At 41.1% G+C, this 17,058-nt stretch overlaps 1 protein-coding gene across 1 annotated transcript; it reads left to right on the top strand.

Moving 5' to 3' along the window:
• The first annotated feature begins 12,988 nt into the window (after positions 1-12,988).
• Positions 12,989-16,559, top strand: LOC145958013 (uncharacterized). The gene is made up of 2 exons (XM_083074462.1): positions 12,989-13,627; positions 15,012-16,559. Exon 2 carries the CDS (start codon positions 15,015-15,017, stop codon positions 16,557-16,559), a length of 1,545 nt encoding a protein of 514 aa, XP_082930588.1. The 5' UTR covers positions 12,989-13,627; positions 15,012-15,014.
• Positions 16,560-17,058: the final 499 nt, after the last annotated feature.

Genomic DNA, 17,058 nt, shown 5'->3' with positions numbered 1-17,058 from the left:
CTCATTGCTCGAGCCGGAAGCTGCATACCTCCGTGTTTGTGACGACGGGGTAGCGTGAATATCTCCTTTTTAGGGATTTGTGATGATTTTGTCTCCACAGTCCACGATGCTGCTTCGACGGTTGTTTTTCGATTTTTGTGCCACTGAGGGCTGGATAACGCAGGGATCCGTCTAGGGGATGTGCAGTTACTCATAGGTTCTTGTGTCCCAACTTTCCATTGCGTAGTTGGTGCCCACTGGGGAATTTCTGATTCCTTTGGGGTGCAGACACAAAGATGCTCTTTCTGATGTGAGCGGTGCCTTATGATTGGCTGACGTCATTTCGACGTTTGGTGGAGTATCCCGATTATCCTTATTCGGGTAACTCTTTTTGATTTTCTGATTTTTTGCTGCCTCTGTGTAGGCTGTTATCCGCTGGGGATTCTGGATGTTGATTTTGATTAGCCTCTTCTGTTAGGCATATCACCTTGATGTTCAATGATAGGCTGAGAGCCGGATTCCGCTTGGGGAATGATTATTGATCTTTTCGATTTTTTCTCTCTTTTTTTTGAAAGAGTGCCTCTGAATAGGCGAATTATCTTGATGTTTGATGATTGGCTGAATGCCGAATTCCTTTTGGGGAATGGTTATTGATATTTTTGATTTTTCTCTTTTTGAAGGGGTGCCTCTTGAGTAGGCGACTGGGGATTTGAAGTTCAGTGTTCGGCTGAGTGCCAAATTCTGCTTGGGGAATGGTTATTGATATTTTTGATTTTTCTCTTTTTGCAGGGATGCCTCTGAGTAGGCGATTGGGGAATGAGGGATCTTATGTATCCCAGAGTATTATTTAGGAAGCCTCTGCAGGCTTAGCCTCACTCAACACTTGAATTGGAGAGCTATCTTCACTGAGGAAGTTTTAAGTCCTTTGACTAGATATACTGCTTGGGTGATCGTGCTTCCATTGGAGATTTTGACGATCTTGCTTGATAGCTCTTGCTGAGGATTTTGAATCCAAGAGCATGAGTTGAGGTTTCCTCTGGGGAGTATTATTTCTGCGAGCCTCTCCAGGCTCAATTATTCTTTGATGTGGAGTATTATTTTGGCGAGCCTCTCCAGGCTCAATTATTCTGAATGAGTATTGTTTCGGCAAGCCTCTCCAGGCTCAGTTATTTCTGAGAGAGTATTATTTCAGTAAGCCTCTCCAGGCTCAATTATTCTATACAGTTGGGGGAGTATTATTTCTGCAAGCCTCTCCAGGCTTTAGTTATTCTGAGGAAGTATTATTTCTGCAAGCCTCTCCAGGCTCAATTATTCTGAAAGAGTATTATTTCAGCAAGCCTCTCCAGGCTCAATTATTCTGAGAGTATTATTTCGGCGAGCCTCTCCAGGCTCAGTTATTCTGAAAGATGTGAAATCTTTGTCTTTTTTTGTCGACTTTTGACTTTTTCTGTATGTTTGCCTTTTTTGTCATTTTTTGGCTTTTTCTGTATTTTTGCCTTTTTTGTCATTTTTTGGCTTTTTCTGTATTTTTTCCTTTTCTGTTGTTTTTCGGCTTTTTCTGTACAGAAATGTCTCAGTTATTATGAGAGAGTATTATTTCGGCGAGCCTCTCCAGGCTCAATTATTTCTGAGAGTATTATTTTGGCGAGCCTCTCCAGGCTCAATTATTCTGTATGAGTATTGTTTCGGCAAGCCTCTCCAGGCTCAATTATTTTGAGAGAGTATTGTTTCAGCAAGCCTCTCCAGGCTTAGTTATTCTGTGAGAGTATTATTTCGGCAAGCCTCTCCAGGCTCAATTATTCTGTACGAGTATTATTTCGACAAGCCTCTCCAGGCTCAATTATTCTGTGGGAGTATTGTTTCGGCAACCCTCTCCAGGCTCAATTATTCTGTACGAGTATTATTTCGGCAAGCCTCTCCAGGCTCAATTATTCTGAGAGAGTATTATTTCGGTGAGCCTCTCCAGGCTCAGTTATTCTGAGAGTATTCTTTCGGCAAGCCTCTCCAGGCTCAGTTATTCTGTATGAGTATTATTTCGGCAAGCCTCTCCAGGCTCAGTTATTTTGAGAGTATTCTTTCGGCAAGCCTCTCCAGGCTCAGTTATTCTGTATGACGCTGTTGATTTTCTGAATCTTTGCATTTTGTTTGCTGCTGTCATACACAAGCAATTTTTCCTATTTTTTCTATTTTATGCAGTTGCCTCATGACGAGGTCTTTGAAAATTTCTTTATGGCCGATACGGCCGCATCCATTTCAGTACGCCTATGTTGAGTTAAAATTTTGTTCATAACCCTGATTTTAGTACGGGTGTACTGAACATGGTACGGGCGCATTGTTTTTTCTGAAATTTATATTTTTTATTTTTTTGTTTGTTTTTTCAATAAACAGAGAATAAGTGATCTTCCAGTACACCTATCATCTGTATGCATGTATGCAGTATGATGCACCTAATTCTATTTGATTCTTTTTTCAAAAGAATTAACCGATGCGTTTTTGTGTTTGGATTTTGCCATTCCTCCAGACGGACTGTGCTCTGCCGATTTCTGTTACCGAGGAATGATGCATATTTGATTTTGGTGTCATCAACCAAATGATTCTTCCCTTTCTTTAGAAGATGTGTCAACCCTCCTATTGACCACTATATCTCCATGTTTCCACTAGATTATTCAAAAATCGTTGGGACAAGAGAGAAAAGAAGGAAAGGGTATATTTTTCAAAAGTTTGTGTTTTAGAGGGGATTATTTTATTTTTGAAAAATGGTTTTTGTAAGAATGGCTGGCCAATGGTAGGCTCAAGTGTTTAGGTTAGTTTGATTAAACACTTATGAGGTTAAGCACATCTTTGTTATTAATGATTGTGTTTTGACAACTTGGATAGCTTTTCTTGAGCCCCTTGTTGAATTCGATTGATGGTACCATCATGGATTTATTTTGTTTTTCTTTTTTCGACGGCCCTAACTTTTGCCTAAAACACCCATTCGTGATGTCTTAGCGGGCTTTTGTTTTTGTTCATTATTTTGTAACCCTAATTTTTGCCTAGGTCCCCTTTTGTGGGATTCCTAGCGGGTCTTTTGCTCTTATTTTTGTGCAGCCCCCTTTTTGGGTTTCCTGCCGAGCTTTTTGTTTTTTTAGGATTTTTGTCCTGAATGGATTTCTTTTATCCATGACGGCACTTATTGAGGCCAAGAAAAGGTGCTCCAAGTTGACACACACACTTCCACATAAAAATGATGTGGGTTTATTATTATTAAGATGATTTTAACCTCATTCATGTTTATTCAAACAGGGTTAAAATAATGTGGTCTAGAATTTTATTGCAAGCGAGAAAAGAAGCAATAAAGAATTAATGAAGAATGATTTTATTATAATCATAATGGAAACATGTGCCCTATCGAGGCTCGGGGGTCGGGCTGTCCCCGAGGAGTGATCTCTAATAGTCACTGAGTCTATACATCCCTATCGGAAGGAGGAGAACACTTGATGACGACAGCTGGCCTTGACGTTTGTGAACCAGCCTTCCTAAAGATCTGGCTTAAAGAACATCGAGAAGGATCTTGATTCCTCTTCGTTCTTTGATCTTTATAAGGGTTGTATACTAACCCTTGTTTCCCCGGATTATCCTTGATAATGGGTAGCTCCGGGATTCCTTGGGAGTCCTTGCCTAATCCTTGTCCTGGCAAGTATCCGTTCTTGGTGAGCATGGAGGCTACCTTCTTCATTTCTCGGGGAAACGTTTCGACATTGGCGATTTCCAATGCTTGGAAGGCGGTTTCTAAAGCTTCCTCCGTTGCATCCACGTAAGGTATGGTGGATGGCTAACTGATGAGTATATCATCTTCAGCTTGTACAGTCACCAGCTTGTCACCCACAATGAATTTGACTTTCTGGTGGAGCGTAGAAGGTACAGCTTTCGCATCATGAATCCAAGGTCGGCCGAGGAGACAACTGTATGCGGGAGTAATGTCCATCACTTGGAATTCGACATTAAAGATAGTGGGTCCAATTTGGATTGGAAGATTGATCTCTCCCACCACTTCTCTTTTAGAACCATCGAAGGCTCGAACGATCATGTTGCTCGGGCGCATTTGGACTCCCTTGATTGCCAATTGCTTGAGCGTTATTTTTGGCATCACATTCAAGGAAGATCCATTATCTACCAAGACTTTAGCGATGTGATACTCCTTGCACTTTATAGAGATGTGCAAGGGCTTGTTGTGGTTTGATCTCTCGGCGGGGATTTCTTCATCGATGAAGGTGAGGTGATCATTTAGCCTTGATGTGACTAACAATCCCCTCAAACTCGTCTTGGGAGATAGTGTGCGACACATATGCCTCGTTCAAGACTTTCGACAGAGCTTGCCGATGCGGTTCGGAACTTAGGATCAACGACAACAGCGTAATCTTTGCTGGCGTCCTATGAAGTTGATCCACGATGGAATACTCGCTCTGTCGGATAAACTTTAACAGCTCATCAGTCTCCTCCTCGGATTCTTTATTTTCCTCGGTTTTATCCTTTTCTTTTTTTTTCTTTATTCTTGGGGGCTTTATCATGAAGATCATCGGGAGTGTAGATCCTGCCACTCCTAGTCATGCCCCCAAGTCCAGCGATGTTAGAGATATCGCTGTCGGCAGAAAAGTGGATGTCGTATATCCACGGCACAGCCTTATTCGATTCGTAGGAAAAAGGCCTTGGAGTAGTGATCCTTAACGGTGTTGGACCTTCCCCTTTATTCGTCTGTCTTGATTACCAACAACGGAGTTGATGTGCGCTCGCTTGGCGCGGTTGTTGGCTTACACTTGATGACGAACGGCGTGCGATCCATTTTTGAACATACGCATCGATTATTTCTTTCTTTTTATTAATGTTTATTAATGATTTACTAGGAGGGATGCATGAAATGAATGACTCCTAGATCCCTCCATGATCTATATGCATGATATGAGATGATGATGTTGAATATGCATTGTGTTTATTGAACTAAGCATTATCATGTTTTTAGGATTTTCCTAAGATGATGCATGATATTGCTTGGTTTGGGTAAATACATATTTTTCTTTTGAATATTTTGTATCTTTTTTGTATTTTTTGGGTGAAAAGGGAAACTACCTATATGAATGCAATGAAGGTAGATGTTAACACCATGTACTAGAAGATCTTTATTTCTATTTATTCTTTTTATTTAAAAAAGAATGTTGTATGTTTAAAAGGTGCAAATGTATGCTCATACAATGTCACATAAAAATGCACAAACAATTCACTCATCCACGAACAGTCACGAGCGAATCACGAGGTAGGGGTCTCCTGCAGAAAAGTGCATATTCAAGGAGGATCTAACTGTTCTCACTTGGTCAAAGGCCCCCAAGGTGCCCCCATTATAGGGACCCAATTCCTCTCATCGTAGGTCGATGGAAAGCTCCAACGCACCGTCGGACTCAAGTTCATGGTTATCACCTTGAGTGATGTTTTCCGACAACGGTCTACGGGCACCTATAGACCCATTCGACAACCGGCCGTACTAACATCCACTCCCTATGGTTAATCACTCATGCCCCCGGGTATAGAGGGAACTGTTGTGTGCAAAGGTTTGTGTACAGTTTGTATTTCAAACAATTGCGGAATTTAAACATACAACAGTTATTTAAAGCCATATAATAAATCATGTTTATACAAACAAGGGGTAATGAAGTAATTTTAACTATTATTTGTTAAAATAATCTGTCACTAAATGGGACTGACTCTCGAAGCTTCCCCAGTGGAGTCGCCATCTGTCGCCACCGGCCCGAACGGGCCTCGGCGGTCGCGAAGACGGTCGAGCTCGCTTTTTATTTTAATTTTGAAAATGTATTGGATTATTAGAACGACTTGTTCTCAAACTGAGACCTTGTCGATCTTATCCAATTTATTTATTAAATGTCTCACCAATCCATATTAATCCCAAGCGGGACCCTCCATGGATTAGTGGTTTTCAGAAAAGGAGGGTTCGTGGAGTCGCCACCAATGTTTTACTCAAAACATTGGAAAAAGGGATAAGGCAATTGATTTTATAAATCAACTTTGGCCATTACAACCAGAGTTGGGTAAGGGAGTCGGTTACGCGTGGGGAAGGTGTTAGCACCCCACAGCGCCCCTTTCGGGTTCCCTATGACAGATTATTTCTAAAATAATAGCGTAAAATTACTAAATTACCCCTATTTATTATAAGCGATTATAAATTAACTATCTACATGATGACAGTTTAAATATGCACACAGAAAGCAGTAAAAGGAAGGATTTAAGAAGAAACCTCTTGAAGCGTGCTTTTATATATTGAGTAAAACTGGGAAGCTTTTTGGCGTTCCCTCGCTCTACAAGCTCGCTCGCTCCTTCCTAAAAACTTTTGACTATGGAAATCCGGAGGATTTCCCTTCGACTAGGTTCGAATCTCCAAGCTAAGTGCTCAGAATTCCAGAACTTCGTCGGATCAACTCCCAGAGAGATTTCTAGGGCAGAACACTGCTCAAAAACCCCAGAATACTCAAGGAGGGAGTCAAAACTGAGTGTGTAAGTGTCCAATGACGTCCAATTGACGTCATATTTATAGGGAATAGGCGCAATACGGCCTACAGAAGCAATACGGCCGTATTGAAATTTTTGAACTTCAATACGGCCGTATTGAGTTCAATACGGCCGTATTGAAATTCAAAAATTTCAATACGGCCGTATTGAAGTTTCTGAAACTTCAATACGCCGTATTGAGTTCACTGCGGCCGTATTGAAGCTTCAATACGGCCGTATTAAGTTCAGTACGGCCGTATTGGGCTTCATTCCCTCCACTTCCTTATTTTGAGCTATTCTAAGACCTCTAGACCTACAGAGAACCCTCCTAGGGCCTTCCAGGAGTCCTTCTGGCTGATCTTCCTTCAGTCTTCGAGAGTCTTCTAGCCTTATTTCCGACCCGGACAATTTTAGGGGTCTACACCCCCACGTTCTAAGATGCAAGCCCTCAACAAGTCTTCCAAAGATTGTATGGTTCTCTCAGTTTGGCCATCTGTTTGGGGATGGTAAGCTGAACTCAATCTAAGCTTAGTGCCTAAAGCCTTATGCAAACTCTCCCAAAATCTAGAGGTGAACCTAGGATCTCTATCAGACACAATACTAGTAGGAACTCCATGCAACCTCACGATCTCACTGATGTACAACTTGGTTAACCTCTCCAAAGAGTACCTAATATTAATGGGAAAAAAATGGGCAGACTTAGTCAATCTATCCACAATGACCCATATAGCATCCAAGTTCTTCACAGTCTTAGGTAACCCAACTACAAAATCCATAGAGATGCTATCCCACTTCCACACAGGCACATCTAAAGGTTGCATCAAACCTGAAGGTTTTTGGTGTTCTACCTTAGCTTTCTGACATACTAAGCAAGCATACACAAATTCCTCCACTTCCCTCTTCATCCTAGGCCACCAAAACATCTTCTTAAGGTCTTGGTACATCTTAGTGGCTCCTGGATGGATACTAAGGATACTCTTATGACCTTCTTCCAGGATTGCTCTCTTAAGTTCTGGCACACTAGGAATGCACAACCTATCCTTAAATCTTAAAACTCCATCCACTCCAATTCTAAACTCACTTTTCACACCTTGATTCAACTTCTCTACCCGACTCAATAAGAAAGGATCCATCTTCTGACCTTCTCTAATCTCATCTATCAAGCTATTAGTCACTCTTAAAGCTCCCAACTTAATACTCTTAGAGGTCAACTCACACCCTAAGCTCATATCCCTAAACTCCTCAATCATTTGCATTTCCCTAATCATCAAGGAAGACATTCTCAAAGATTTTCTACTCAAAGCATCAGCTACAACATTAGCCTTGCCAGGGTGATAATTTAATTGAAAGTCATAATCCTTAAGAAACTCTAACCATCTCCTCTGCCTCATATTCAATTCCTTTTGGTCAAACAAGTACTTAAGGCTTTTATGGTCACTAAAAACCTCAAATCTAGACCCAAACAAGTAATGTCTCCACAACTTGAGCACAAAAACTATTGCAGCTAACTCAAGGTCATGGGTAGGATAGTTTTGCTCATGAATTTTAAGTTGTCTTGAAGCATAGGCTACTACCTTACCCTCTTGCATAAGCACTCCTCCTAAACCCAATTTAGAAGCATCACAAAATACCTCAAAAGTCTTACTAGGATCAGGTAATACTAACACAGGAGCACTAGTTAATCTCCTCTTAAGCTCTTGAAAACTCTCCTGACACCTAGAATCCCACACAAAAGGTTGGTCTTTCTTCGTCAGCTTAGTCAAAGGAAGAGCTAGCCTAGAGAAATTCTCTATGAACCTTCTGTAATAACCAGCTAGTCCTAGGAAACTCCTAATCTCAAATACTGATTTAGGTGTTCTCCACTCTAACACAGCTTCTACCTTAGCAGGATCTACAGCTATTCCACCCTTGGATATCACATGTCCTAGAAAGTTCACACTATCCAACCAAAATTCACATTTTGACAATTTAGCATACAACTGTTTCTCCTTAAGGGTTTGAAGAACGATCCTAAGGTGCTCAACATGCTCTTCCCTAGTCTTGGAATACACTAGGATATCATCTATGAAGACCACTACAAATCTATCCAAGTAAGGGTGAAAGATCCTATTCATGTAGTCCATAAAAACACCAGGTGCATTAGTCACACCAAAAGGCATAACTAAATACTCATAGTGCCCATAGCGGGTTCTAAAGGCAGTCTTAGGAACATCCTCAGCTCTCACTCTAATCTGATGGTATCTTGACCTTAAATCTATCTTACTGAACACACAAGCTCCAACTAGTTGATCCATAAGGTCATCTATCCTAGGCAAAGGATACTTATTCTTAATGGTCACTTTATTCAGTTGCCTATAGTCTACGCACAACCTCATGCTCCCATCTTTCTTCTTAACCAACAAAACAGGCGCTCCCCAAGGCGAAACACTAGGCCTAATGAATTGTTTTCCTTGTAATTCCTCTATTTGTTTCTTAAGCTCAACTAACTCTGTTGGGGACATCCTATAGGGTGCTATAGATATAGGTGGGGTACCTGGTACTAAGTCTATGCTAAACTCAATCTCTCTCTCAGGTGGTAAACTAGACACATCCTTAGGAAATACTTCTGGAAATTCTCTTACTAAGGGAATCTCATCTAGCTTACTATCAGTCTCAAGTGTTAAAGAAGCTAAGATCATGTACACTCTTTCATTGTCTTTTAAACAAGTTTCAATGTCAGCAGCACTAAGAAATTCCATACTCTTACATTCACCAAAGGAAATAGATTTCTCAAAGCAGTTTAAAAGGACATGGTGAGAAGATAACCAATCCATGCCAAGAATTACATCTAATTGACTAAGAGGCAAACAAATTAAGTCAACTAGAAACTGCTTATCAGAAACTGTCAAAGGACATTTCAAACACACTAGGGATGTAGTCACAGGACCATTAGTAGGGGTTTCAACAACTAGATCAAAATCTAACAAAGACACAGGCAAATTCAATTTTTGGACACAAGAGACAGAAATAAAGGAATGAGTTGCACCAGAATCAAATAGTACAACAAAAGGAGTCTCAGCTATGAAACAAGTACCTTGTATCAAATTTTCTGACCGAGAAGCTTCAGCACCACTAAGAGCAAATACTCTCCCTACAGTCTTTGGACGCTCAATTTGCGAACCCGATCCAATAACACGTGTTCTTCGTGGTTCAGGACATTGGGTGCTGATGTGACCCTTGCCACTGCAATTGAAGCAGGTAATCTCCTTGTCAAGACACTCAGACTGATTATGACCAACACGTCCACACTTCCCACATCTTCCTGAAGGAGTGGACACAGACCCTCCAACACTTCCAGTAGCACTAACAGTGGATCCTCTAGTAAACAACTTACTTTTATTAGCAGCAGCTTTACTCCCTTGAAATCTATTAGAAGCGAAGTAAGGCTTACTCCTTCCCGAAGTACTAGAACTCACAGCACGGATAGGACCTCCAACTCCTTTATAAAAAGCAGCACGAGCACGGTTGTCATGATCATAAATGCTGCACTTATTGACCAGAGTGGGAAAGTGATATATCTCCTGATAGTTAATTGCAGTTTTCACTTCAGGACGCAGACCATTTACAAATTTTATGCATTTAGCTCTTTCACCACCCTCACCATGGTAGTGTGTGCAATAACGAACCAAAGCATCAAATTTGGCAGCATACACAGCCACTGTGTCGTTCCCTTGATTCAGCTCAAGGAATTCCATTTCTTTCCGACTTCTCACATCATCCGGGAAATACTTCTCAAGAAAGACCTTCTTGAAGTTGTCCCAATTCAAGTGCACCCCTCCATCAATCATCCTCCGAAGTGCTCCTTCCCACCAAAAGTGAGCATCAGCAGTCAACATGAATGTGGCCAACTTCACCTTCTGAGCGATGGGACAATCCATAACATTGAAAATTTTCTCTATTTCTGTTAGCCAATTCATAGCAGCATCTGGGTCATATCCTCCTTTAAAGGTAGGTGGGTGATTTCGTTGAAATTGCTCCAACCAGTTAGGAGTAACTTCAGTCCTATTGTTATTATTCATAGCTTGTGCTAATGCTTGAAGAGCATCGGCAATCGCACGATCATTTCTACCAGCCATAGTCTAAGAAAATAATACAATCAATAAACATAATCAATCATCATACTAGCATACCAACAAGTTTAACAATCAGTTTAGTCCATCATTCATGTACCAAATAAACATAATAAATCAAGTAAGCATAGTAAACTCATAACACACGGTCGATTAGATCGACCTGCTCTGATACCACTAAATGTGACACCCTCTACCCCATTATTAATATACAACAAATGTAACAATAAAATATTTCTTTTATTCTTTTTGGGTAAATAAAATCTTTCATAGTTGACAAATATTTCAAATATCACAAGGTAGAAGATTCACATTCGTAACTCATAAATCATAACTACAGTGTAAAAGAATTATAAAAGAAAAGAAGTTAAGATTTTCAATACAATTTAGTGAAAAACAAGAAATCATATATATACAAATAATAATAAAGGAAATATAAATTAACTCCAGTAAAGGTGGCAGTGCCTCCTGGTTAGGAATCAATTTATATTTTCCAAATCATGTAATAAAATATAAATAAAGATATTCATTCTGGTCTTTTATCAAGAACGTTCAAATTACAATTCTTAACATACATTTTCCTTGAATTATAAACTTTATCTACGTTATCTCTTCGTTAGAAATTACAAAGAAGAGAAACTAAAGTTATTAAAACAATAACATATTAAACTAAAATAACTATGCCCCGATGTCACATCCTATCAGAGCATGCCCAATTGAAGCTTTTAAGCCTCATCACCAACATCCTCATGATGCTGATCATCTGCAACACAATTTAAAACATATACAAAAATAACAAGGGAGTGAGAAACATCTCACTCAGTTTCAGGTGCAGAAATAACTGCTAGATAGCACACACACACACAACATATATAAGTCACATGTAAACAATACATAAATAGTCAATATCATATATATATACTCATTTATCATGCTTATGATGTCATGGACTCAACTCATAAATGCATGCATGTGGCACCATACGGAAGATTCACAATTCATCGTTGGTGACCCTAAGGTACACCTGGTTACATCACTGGTGACCCTAAGGTACACCTTGTTAGCATGTTACATCATGGGTGACCCTAAGGTACACCTTGTTAGTCGTGGGTGACCATAAGGTACACCTTGTTAGCATGTTACATCGTGGGTGACCATAAAGTACACCTTGTTAGTCGTGGGTATGCGGCCTCAGCGGCATACCTGGAGTAATATATGCATATGATGCATGTCATACATTCATAATCTCATGGACTCAACATTTAACTTATTACATAATTTCATTTAGTACATCATATCATTATTTGTCATAGTATCATAATCATAGTTTGTCTCAATAGTCCATTCTTAGGTCTCATGTCATTTGTCCATATTTCACATGGTCATGTCATCAATACTCCTCATAAGGTCCGCATAGGTATTCACAGAGAGCATTTTTGTTCATATTAAAACTCATTTATTATTAACATTAATTTCATACTCATTTATTACTTTCAACAAAGAACAAAGTATAATAAATAGAAAATCGGACAGAACAACGGCACCTTTAACAAAAACAGAGTAGAGTAAATAGAAAATCAGACAGAACAACGGCAAGGGATTGGGGGCCAATCCGACAAACAACTACCCAACAATTATCCCCACACCCCTGAGCGAGGTTCTCACTCCCCCCCTTACCTGGATAGGTGGAGTTGGAACTTGGGCAGGACCTCCTCCTCTGGATCCCCTCTTTCTTTTCCTTTTCTCTCTCTTTCTCTCTCTCTCTCTTCTCTTTCTCTCTCTAGGATTTCACTTCTTCTCTGTATAAAAATTTTCACCCCCCTGCCCTATTTATAGGCAAACTGGTGTACCCGGAACGGCCCGTATTGAATTCGGAACGGCCCGTTCCGGATCCTTCGAATTTGTGCAAATTTCTCAACTGGAACGGCCCGTTCCAAAATCGGAACGGCCCGTTCCCAAAAAGCAGAACGGCCCGTTCTAAAACCAGAACGGCCCGTTCTTAATCTCAGCAGAACGGCTCGTTCTCCATCCGGAACGGCCCGTTCTCCATACCAGAACGGCCCGTTCCAGGCCCGTTCTGGGACTACAAAAACCTCACATTTTCAACATTTGGAACGGCCCGTTCCACTTTTGGAACGACCCGTTCCGAAACCCAAAATATCCCTATAACTTTATTAAAATTACGAAAATGCCATTAACAAAAATAATAATAATAAAAATTTGGGTGTTACAGGATTAGCGGTTTTCATAAAAAGGAAGGGTTCATGGAGTCGCCACCAATGTTTTACTCAAAACATTGGAAAAAGAAGTTTAAGGCAATCGATTCAAAAATCGACTTCGGCCATGTAGACCCCTAAAATTGTCCGGGTCGGAAATAAAGCTTGAAGACTCTCGAAGACTGAAGAAGGATCAGCCAGAAGGACTTCCAGAAGGCCCAAGGAGGGTTCTCTATAGGTCTAAGAGGTCTTAGGATAGCTAAAAATAGAAAATAGGAGGAATTGGGACCAATACGGGCTGCTTGGGGACCAGTACGGCCTGTATTGAAGTTTTGAACTTCAATACGGCCGTACTGGACTCAATACGGCCGTATTGAAGATTTGTGAACTTCAATACGGCCGTATTGAGTTCAATACGGCCGTATTGAAGAACAAATTCTCAATACGGGCCGTATTGACCCCAGCGCCCGTATTGCTCCTATTTCCTATAAATATGGCGTCATTTGACGTCAATACACACTTTGGAACCATTTCTTGACTCTCTTATTGAGTGTTCTGGGGTTTTTGAGCAGTGCTCTGCCTTAGGAACCTCTCTGGGAGTCAGGACCGGTTAAATCCTCGAGTTCTGAGCGCTTTGCTTGAGTCTCGGATTTAACCGAAGGGGAAATCTTTTTGATTCCCTTAGTCAAAAATTTTCTTCGAGGAGAGTGTCGAGCGAGCTTGTAGAGGGAAGGAGCGCCGCAAAGCCTCCTAGCATTTATTGAGATTTATAAAAGCACGCTCCAAGAGGTTTTCTTTAATTCCCTCCTTTTACTGCTTTCTGTGTGTTTAATTTAAGCATCATGTAGATATTTAAGATAATAATCGTTCATAAATAAAAGGGGTAATTTAGTAATTTTGTACTATTATTTGTAAAATAATCCGTCATAGGGAACCCGTTAGGGGCGCTGTGGGGTGCTAACACCTTCCTCACGTGTAACCGACTCCCTTACCCGACTCTGGTTATAATGGCCGAAGTCGATTTTTGAAATCGATTGCCTTAACTTCTTTTTCCAATGTTTTGAGTAAAACATTGGTGGCGACTCCACGAACCCTCCCTTTTTACAAAAACCACTAATCCATGGAGGGTCCCGCTTGGGATTAAATTGGATTGGTGAGACTCTTTCAATAATAAATTGGATAAGATCGACGAGGTCTCAGTTTGAGAACAAGTCGTTCTAACAATCCAATACATTTTCAAACAAAAAATAAAAAGAGAGCTCGACCGTCTTCGCGACCGCCGAGGCCCGTTTGGGCCGGTGGCGACAGATGGCGACTCCACTGGGGATTCCTTGAGAGTCAGTCCCATTTAGTGATGGATTATTTTCAAAATAATAGTCTAAAATTACTTCACTACCCCTCACTTGTATGATAACATGATTTATTATATGGCTTTAATAACTGTTGTTTGTTTAATTTCCGCAATTGTTTGAAATACAAACTGTACACAAACCTTTGCACACAACAGTTCCCTCTATACCCGGGGGCATGAGTGATAATCCATAGGGAGTGGATGTTAGTACGGCCGGTTGATGGGTTTATAGGAGCCTATGAGACCGTTGTCGGAAAAACATCACTCAAGGTGATAACCATGAACTCAAGTCCGACAGTGCGTTGGAACTTTCCATCGGCTTACGACGAGAGGAATTGGGTCCCTATAATGGGGGCACCTTGGGGGCCTCAGACCGGTGAGAACAGTTAGAACCACCTTGAATATGCACTTTTCTGCAGGATACCCCTACCTCGTGATTCGCTCGTGACTGTTCGTGGATGAGTGAATTGTTTGTGCATTAACTATGTGACATTGTATGAGCATACATTTGCATTCTTTAAACAAACAACATTCCTATTCTATTAAAATAAGAATAAATAGAAATAAGGATCTTCTAGTACATGGTGTTAACATCTACCTTCATTACATTCATATAGGTAGTTTCCCTTTTCACCCAAAAAAAACAAACAACAAAAAAAAAATATATACAAAAATCCAAAAGAAAAAATACATATTTATCCAAACCAAGCAGTATCATGCATCACATTAGGAAAATCCCGAAAACATGATAATGCTTAGTTTAAATAAACACTATGCATGCATATTCATCTTCATCATCTCATATCATGCATTGTATTGTAGATTATGGAGAGATCTAGGGAGGTGCATGGGCAGTTGAAGAAAGTGGACTTCTTGTTGTACCGTGCCGAGAGGTTGGATCACCTCTGTACCTTGATGCCACGAGAGGCTCGTTTGGAATTTGAGAAATCCTATGGACGAGTTCTCGACTTGATGAAGATCTGTGTGGATCCAGCCTTTCTGAGAGCCTTGGTCCATTTTTGGAGTCTCGATTTGCACTGCTTCGAGTTTCCCCAGTTTGACCTAATTCCTACTCTCGAGGAGTACGAACTCATGCTTCGATGGCCCAAATCAGCCGGGGTCTATATTTTTCATGGAAATCATGTGGCTGTGGAGAGAGTTGCCACTCAGGTCAAACTACCATCACGATCAGCTGCCTTAGTGGGGAACGGCAGTATCAAGGGTTGGAAGCTTGCTATGATTGAAGACCACCTTTCTTCCTTGGCTGGTGAGGGAGATTGGTTAGCTTTCAACAAGACTCTAGCATTAGCTGTATTTGGGATGATCCTTTTCCCCTTCTACGCTAACACAGTGGACCATGCTGCAATGGACGCTTTCTTCGCTTGGGACGTACACATGAAGAGTCCCGTGCCTGCCATTCTTGCCGACACCTTGCTCTCTGTTCATTTGTCTCAACAGAAGCAAGGGAAAACCATCCGATGTTGCACCTCCTTGCTGTATGTGTGGGGCATTACACACTTCTATGCCTCTAGTCATATGGGGACCTTGCCCGATCCATTGAGGAGTTTCTCCAAGATCCCCATGCGCCGCCGATATGCTTCCGAATGGAAGGAAGAGATGGAACAGTGGAGCATTGACCACTTCACATGGGTTTGTCCATGGTTCCGTCCAAGCAATGTATTGATAAGATGCGGCAATTATCCAAGCATACCATTGATGGGCCTCAGAGGTTGCATAGCCTACTCACCTAAATTGGTTATGAGACAACTAATGAGGACTCAAATTGTTCCTACTAAAGAGGAGCTTGGAGGGTTGTGTTTCTCCTTTGATTCCGAACATCAGAGGGACATGCACGCTATCATAAGAGCGTGGGAGAAACCAACCTATGAGGGAGATCTCGAGCTTGGGAAGCCTCGGGTATCCGCCTCCACCGACTATGAGAAATGGAGGAGCGAGAGGGGGGTGTCTCAGCCATCCACTTCTTGTGCAACTACAGCAACAAGGAAGGTGTTGCAAGAACAAGTCGACGCCTTGACCAAGAAACTGGAAATCCAAGGAGCTCAAATGAGAGTTCTTGAGGAGAAAAACGAAGCATCCAGTTTCCTCATTGATGGTCTTCAAAGGCAATGCAAGAAGAAAAACCACGAGATAGAGCGGCTCAAGGATGAGTGTGCTAACCTCAACAAGGAGACTACTCGGACATTCAAAATGCCAAAGATTGAATCGGGTAGTCAACTCCAAGAAGTCAACGCTAAGATAGCACGCCTTGAAGCCGAGCATGCAAAGCAGGCACAGTTGATCAAGGACATGCAAGACGATTTACTCTCGACTCGATCCGACGCACAACAATGGCGGGAAGTCGCTCAATGACAAGCTGCAAACCTTTCCGACTTCCGCAAAAAGGAAAGGGAAGGATTGGCACAGATGGCCAAACTCCAAGAAGAGAAGGATCGAGCCGAAGACGAGCTTAATGAGTTGCAGGCCATGATCAACTACCATATTCAAAAAGCGAAAGAGGCTCAGAAAATCAGTGAAGATATGAGCCAAGCGGTCCATACGCAGATTGAAGCAATGACACGCCATGTCGAGGAAGCCGAAGAAGAATGGCAAAGACGTATGAACCCGCCTGTGGGTTTCTACCGGCTTTTCTCTTTTTGTAAAAAATTGCTTCAAAGCATTGTATAAAAGTTGTACACTTTCTTCAATGAATAAAAATCATATTTTTGAGATTTATTGCCTTTGCATCTCATTAGTCATTCATTTGCATTTATCTCTCCCGGTAATTAAATAATAAAGATTAATAAAAAGAAAGAATTAATCGATGCGTATATTCAGAATGGATCGCACACCATTGGTAATAAAATGCAAA

This window comes from Cajanus cajan, chromosome 5 (genome assembly GCF_000230855.2).
Source record: "Cajanus cajan strain Asha chromosome 5, NIPB_CcT2T_4, whole genome shotgun sequence".
NCBI lineage: Eukaryota > Viridiplantae > Streptophyta > Magnoliopsida > Fabales > Fabaceae > Cajanus > Cajanus cajan.
This window is presented reverse-complemented; position numbering and strand designations above follow the sequence as displayed.

What these genes read in the sequence shown, in the direction of transcription:
- LOC145958013 (XM_083074462.1), top strand. Translation starts at nt 15,015, where the DNA reads ATGGAGAGATCTAGGGAGGTGCATGGGCAGTTGAAGAAAGTGGACTTC.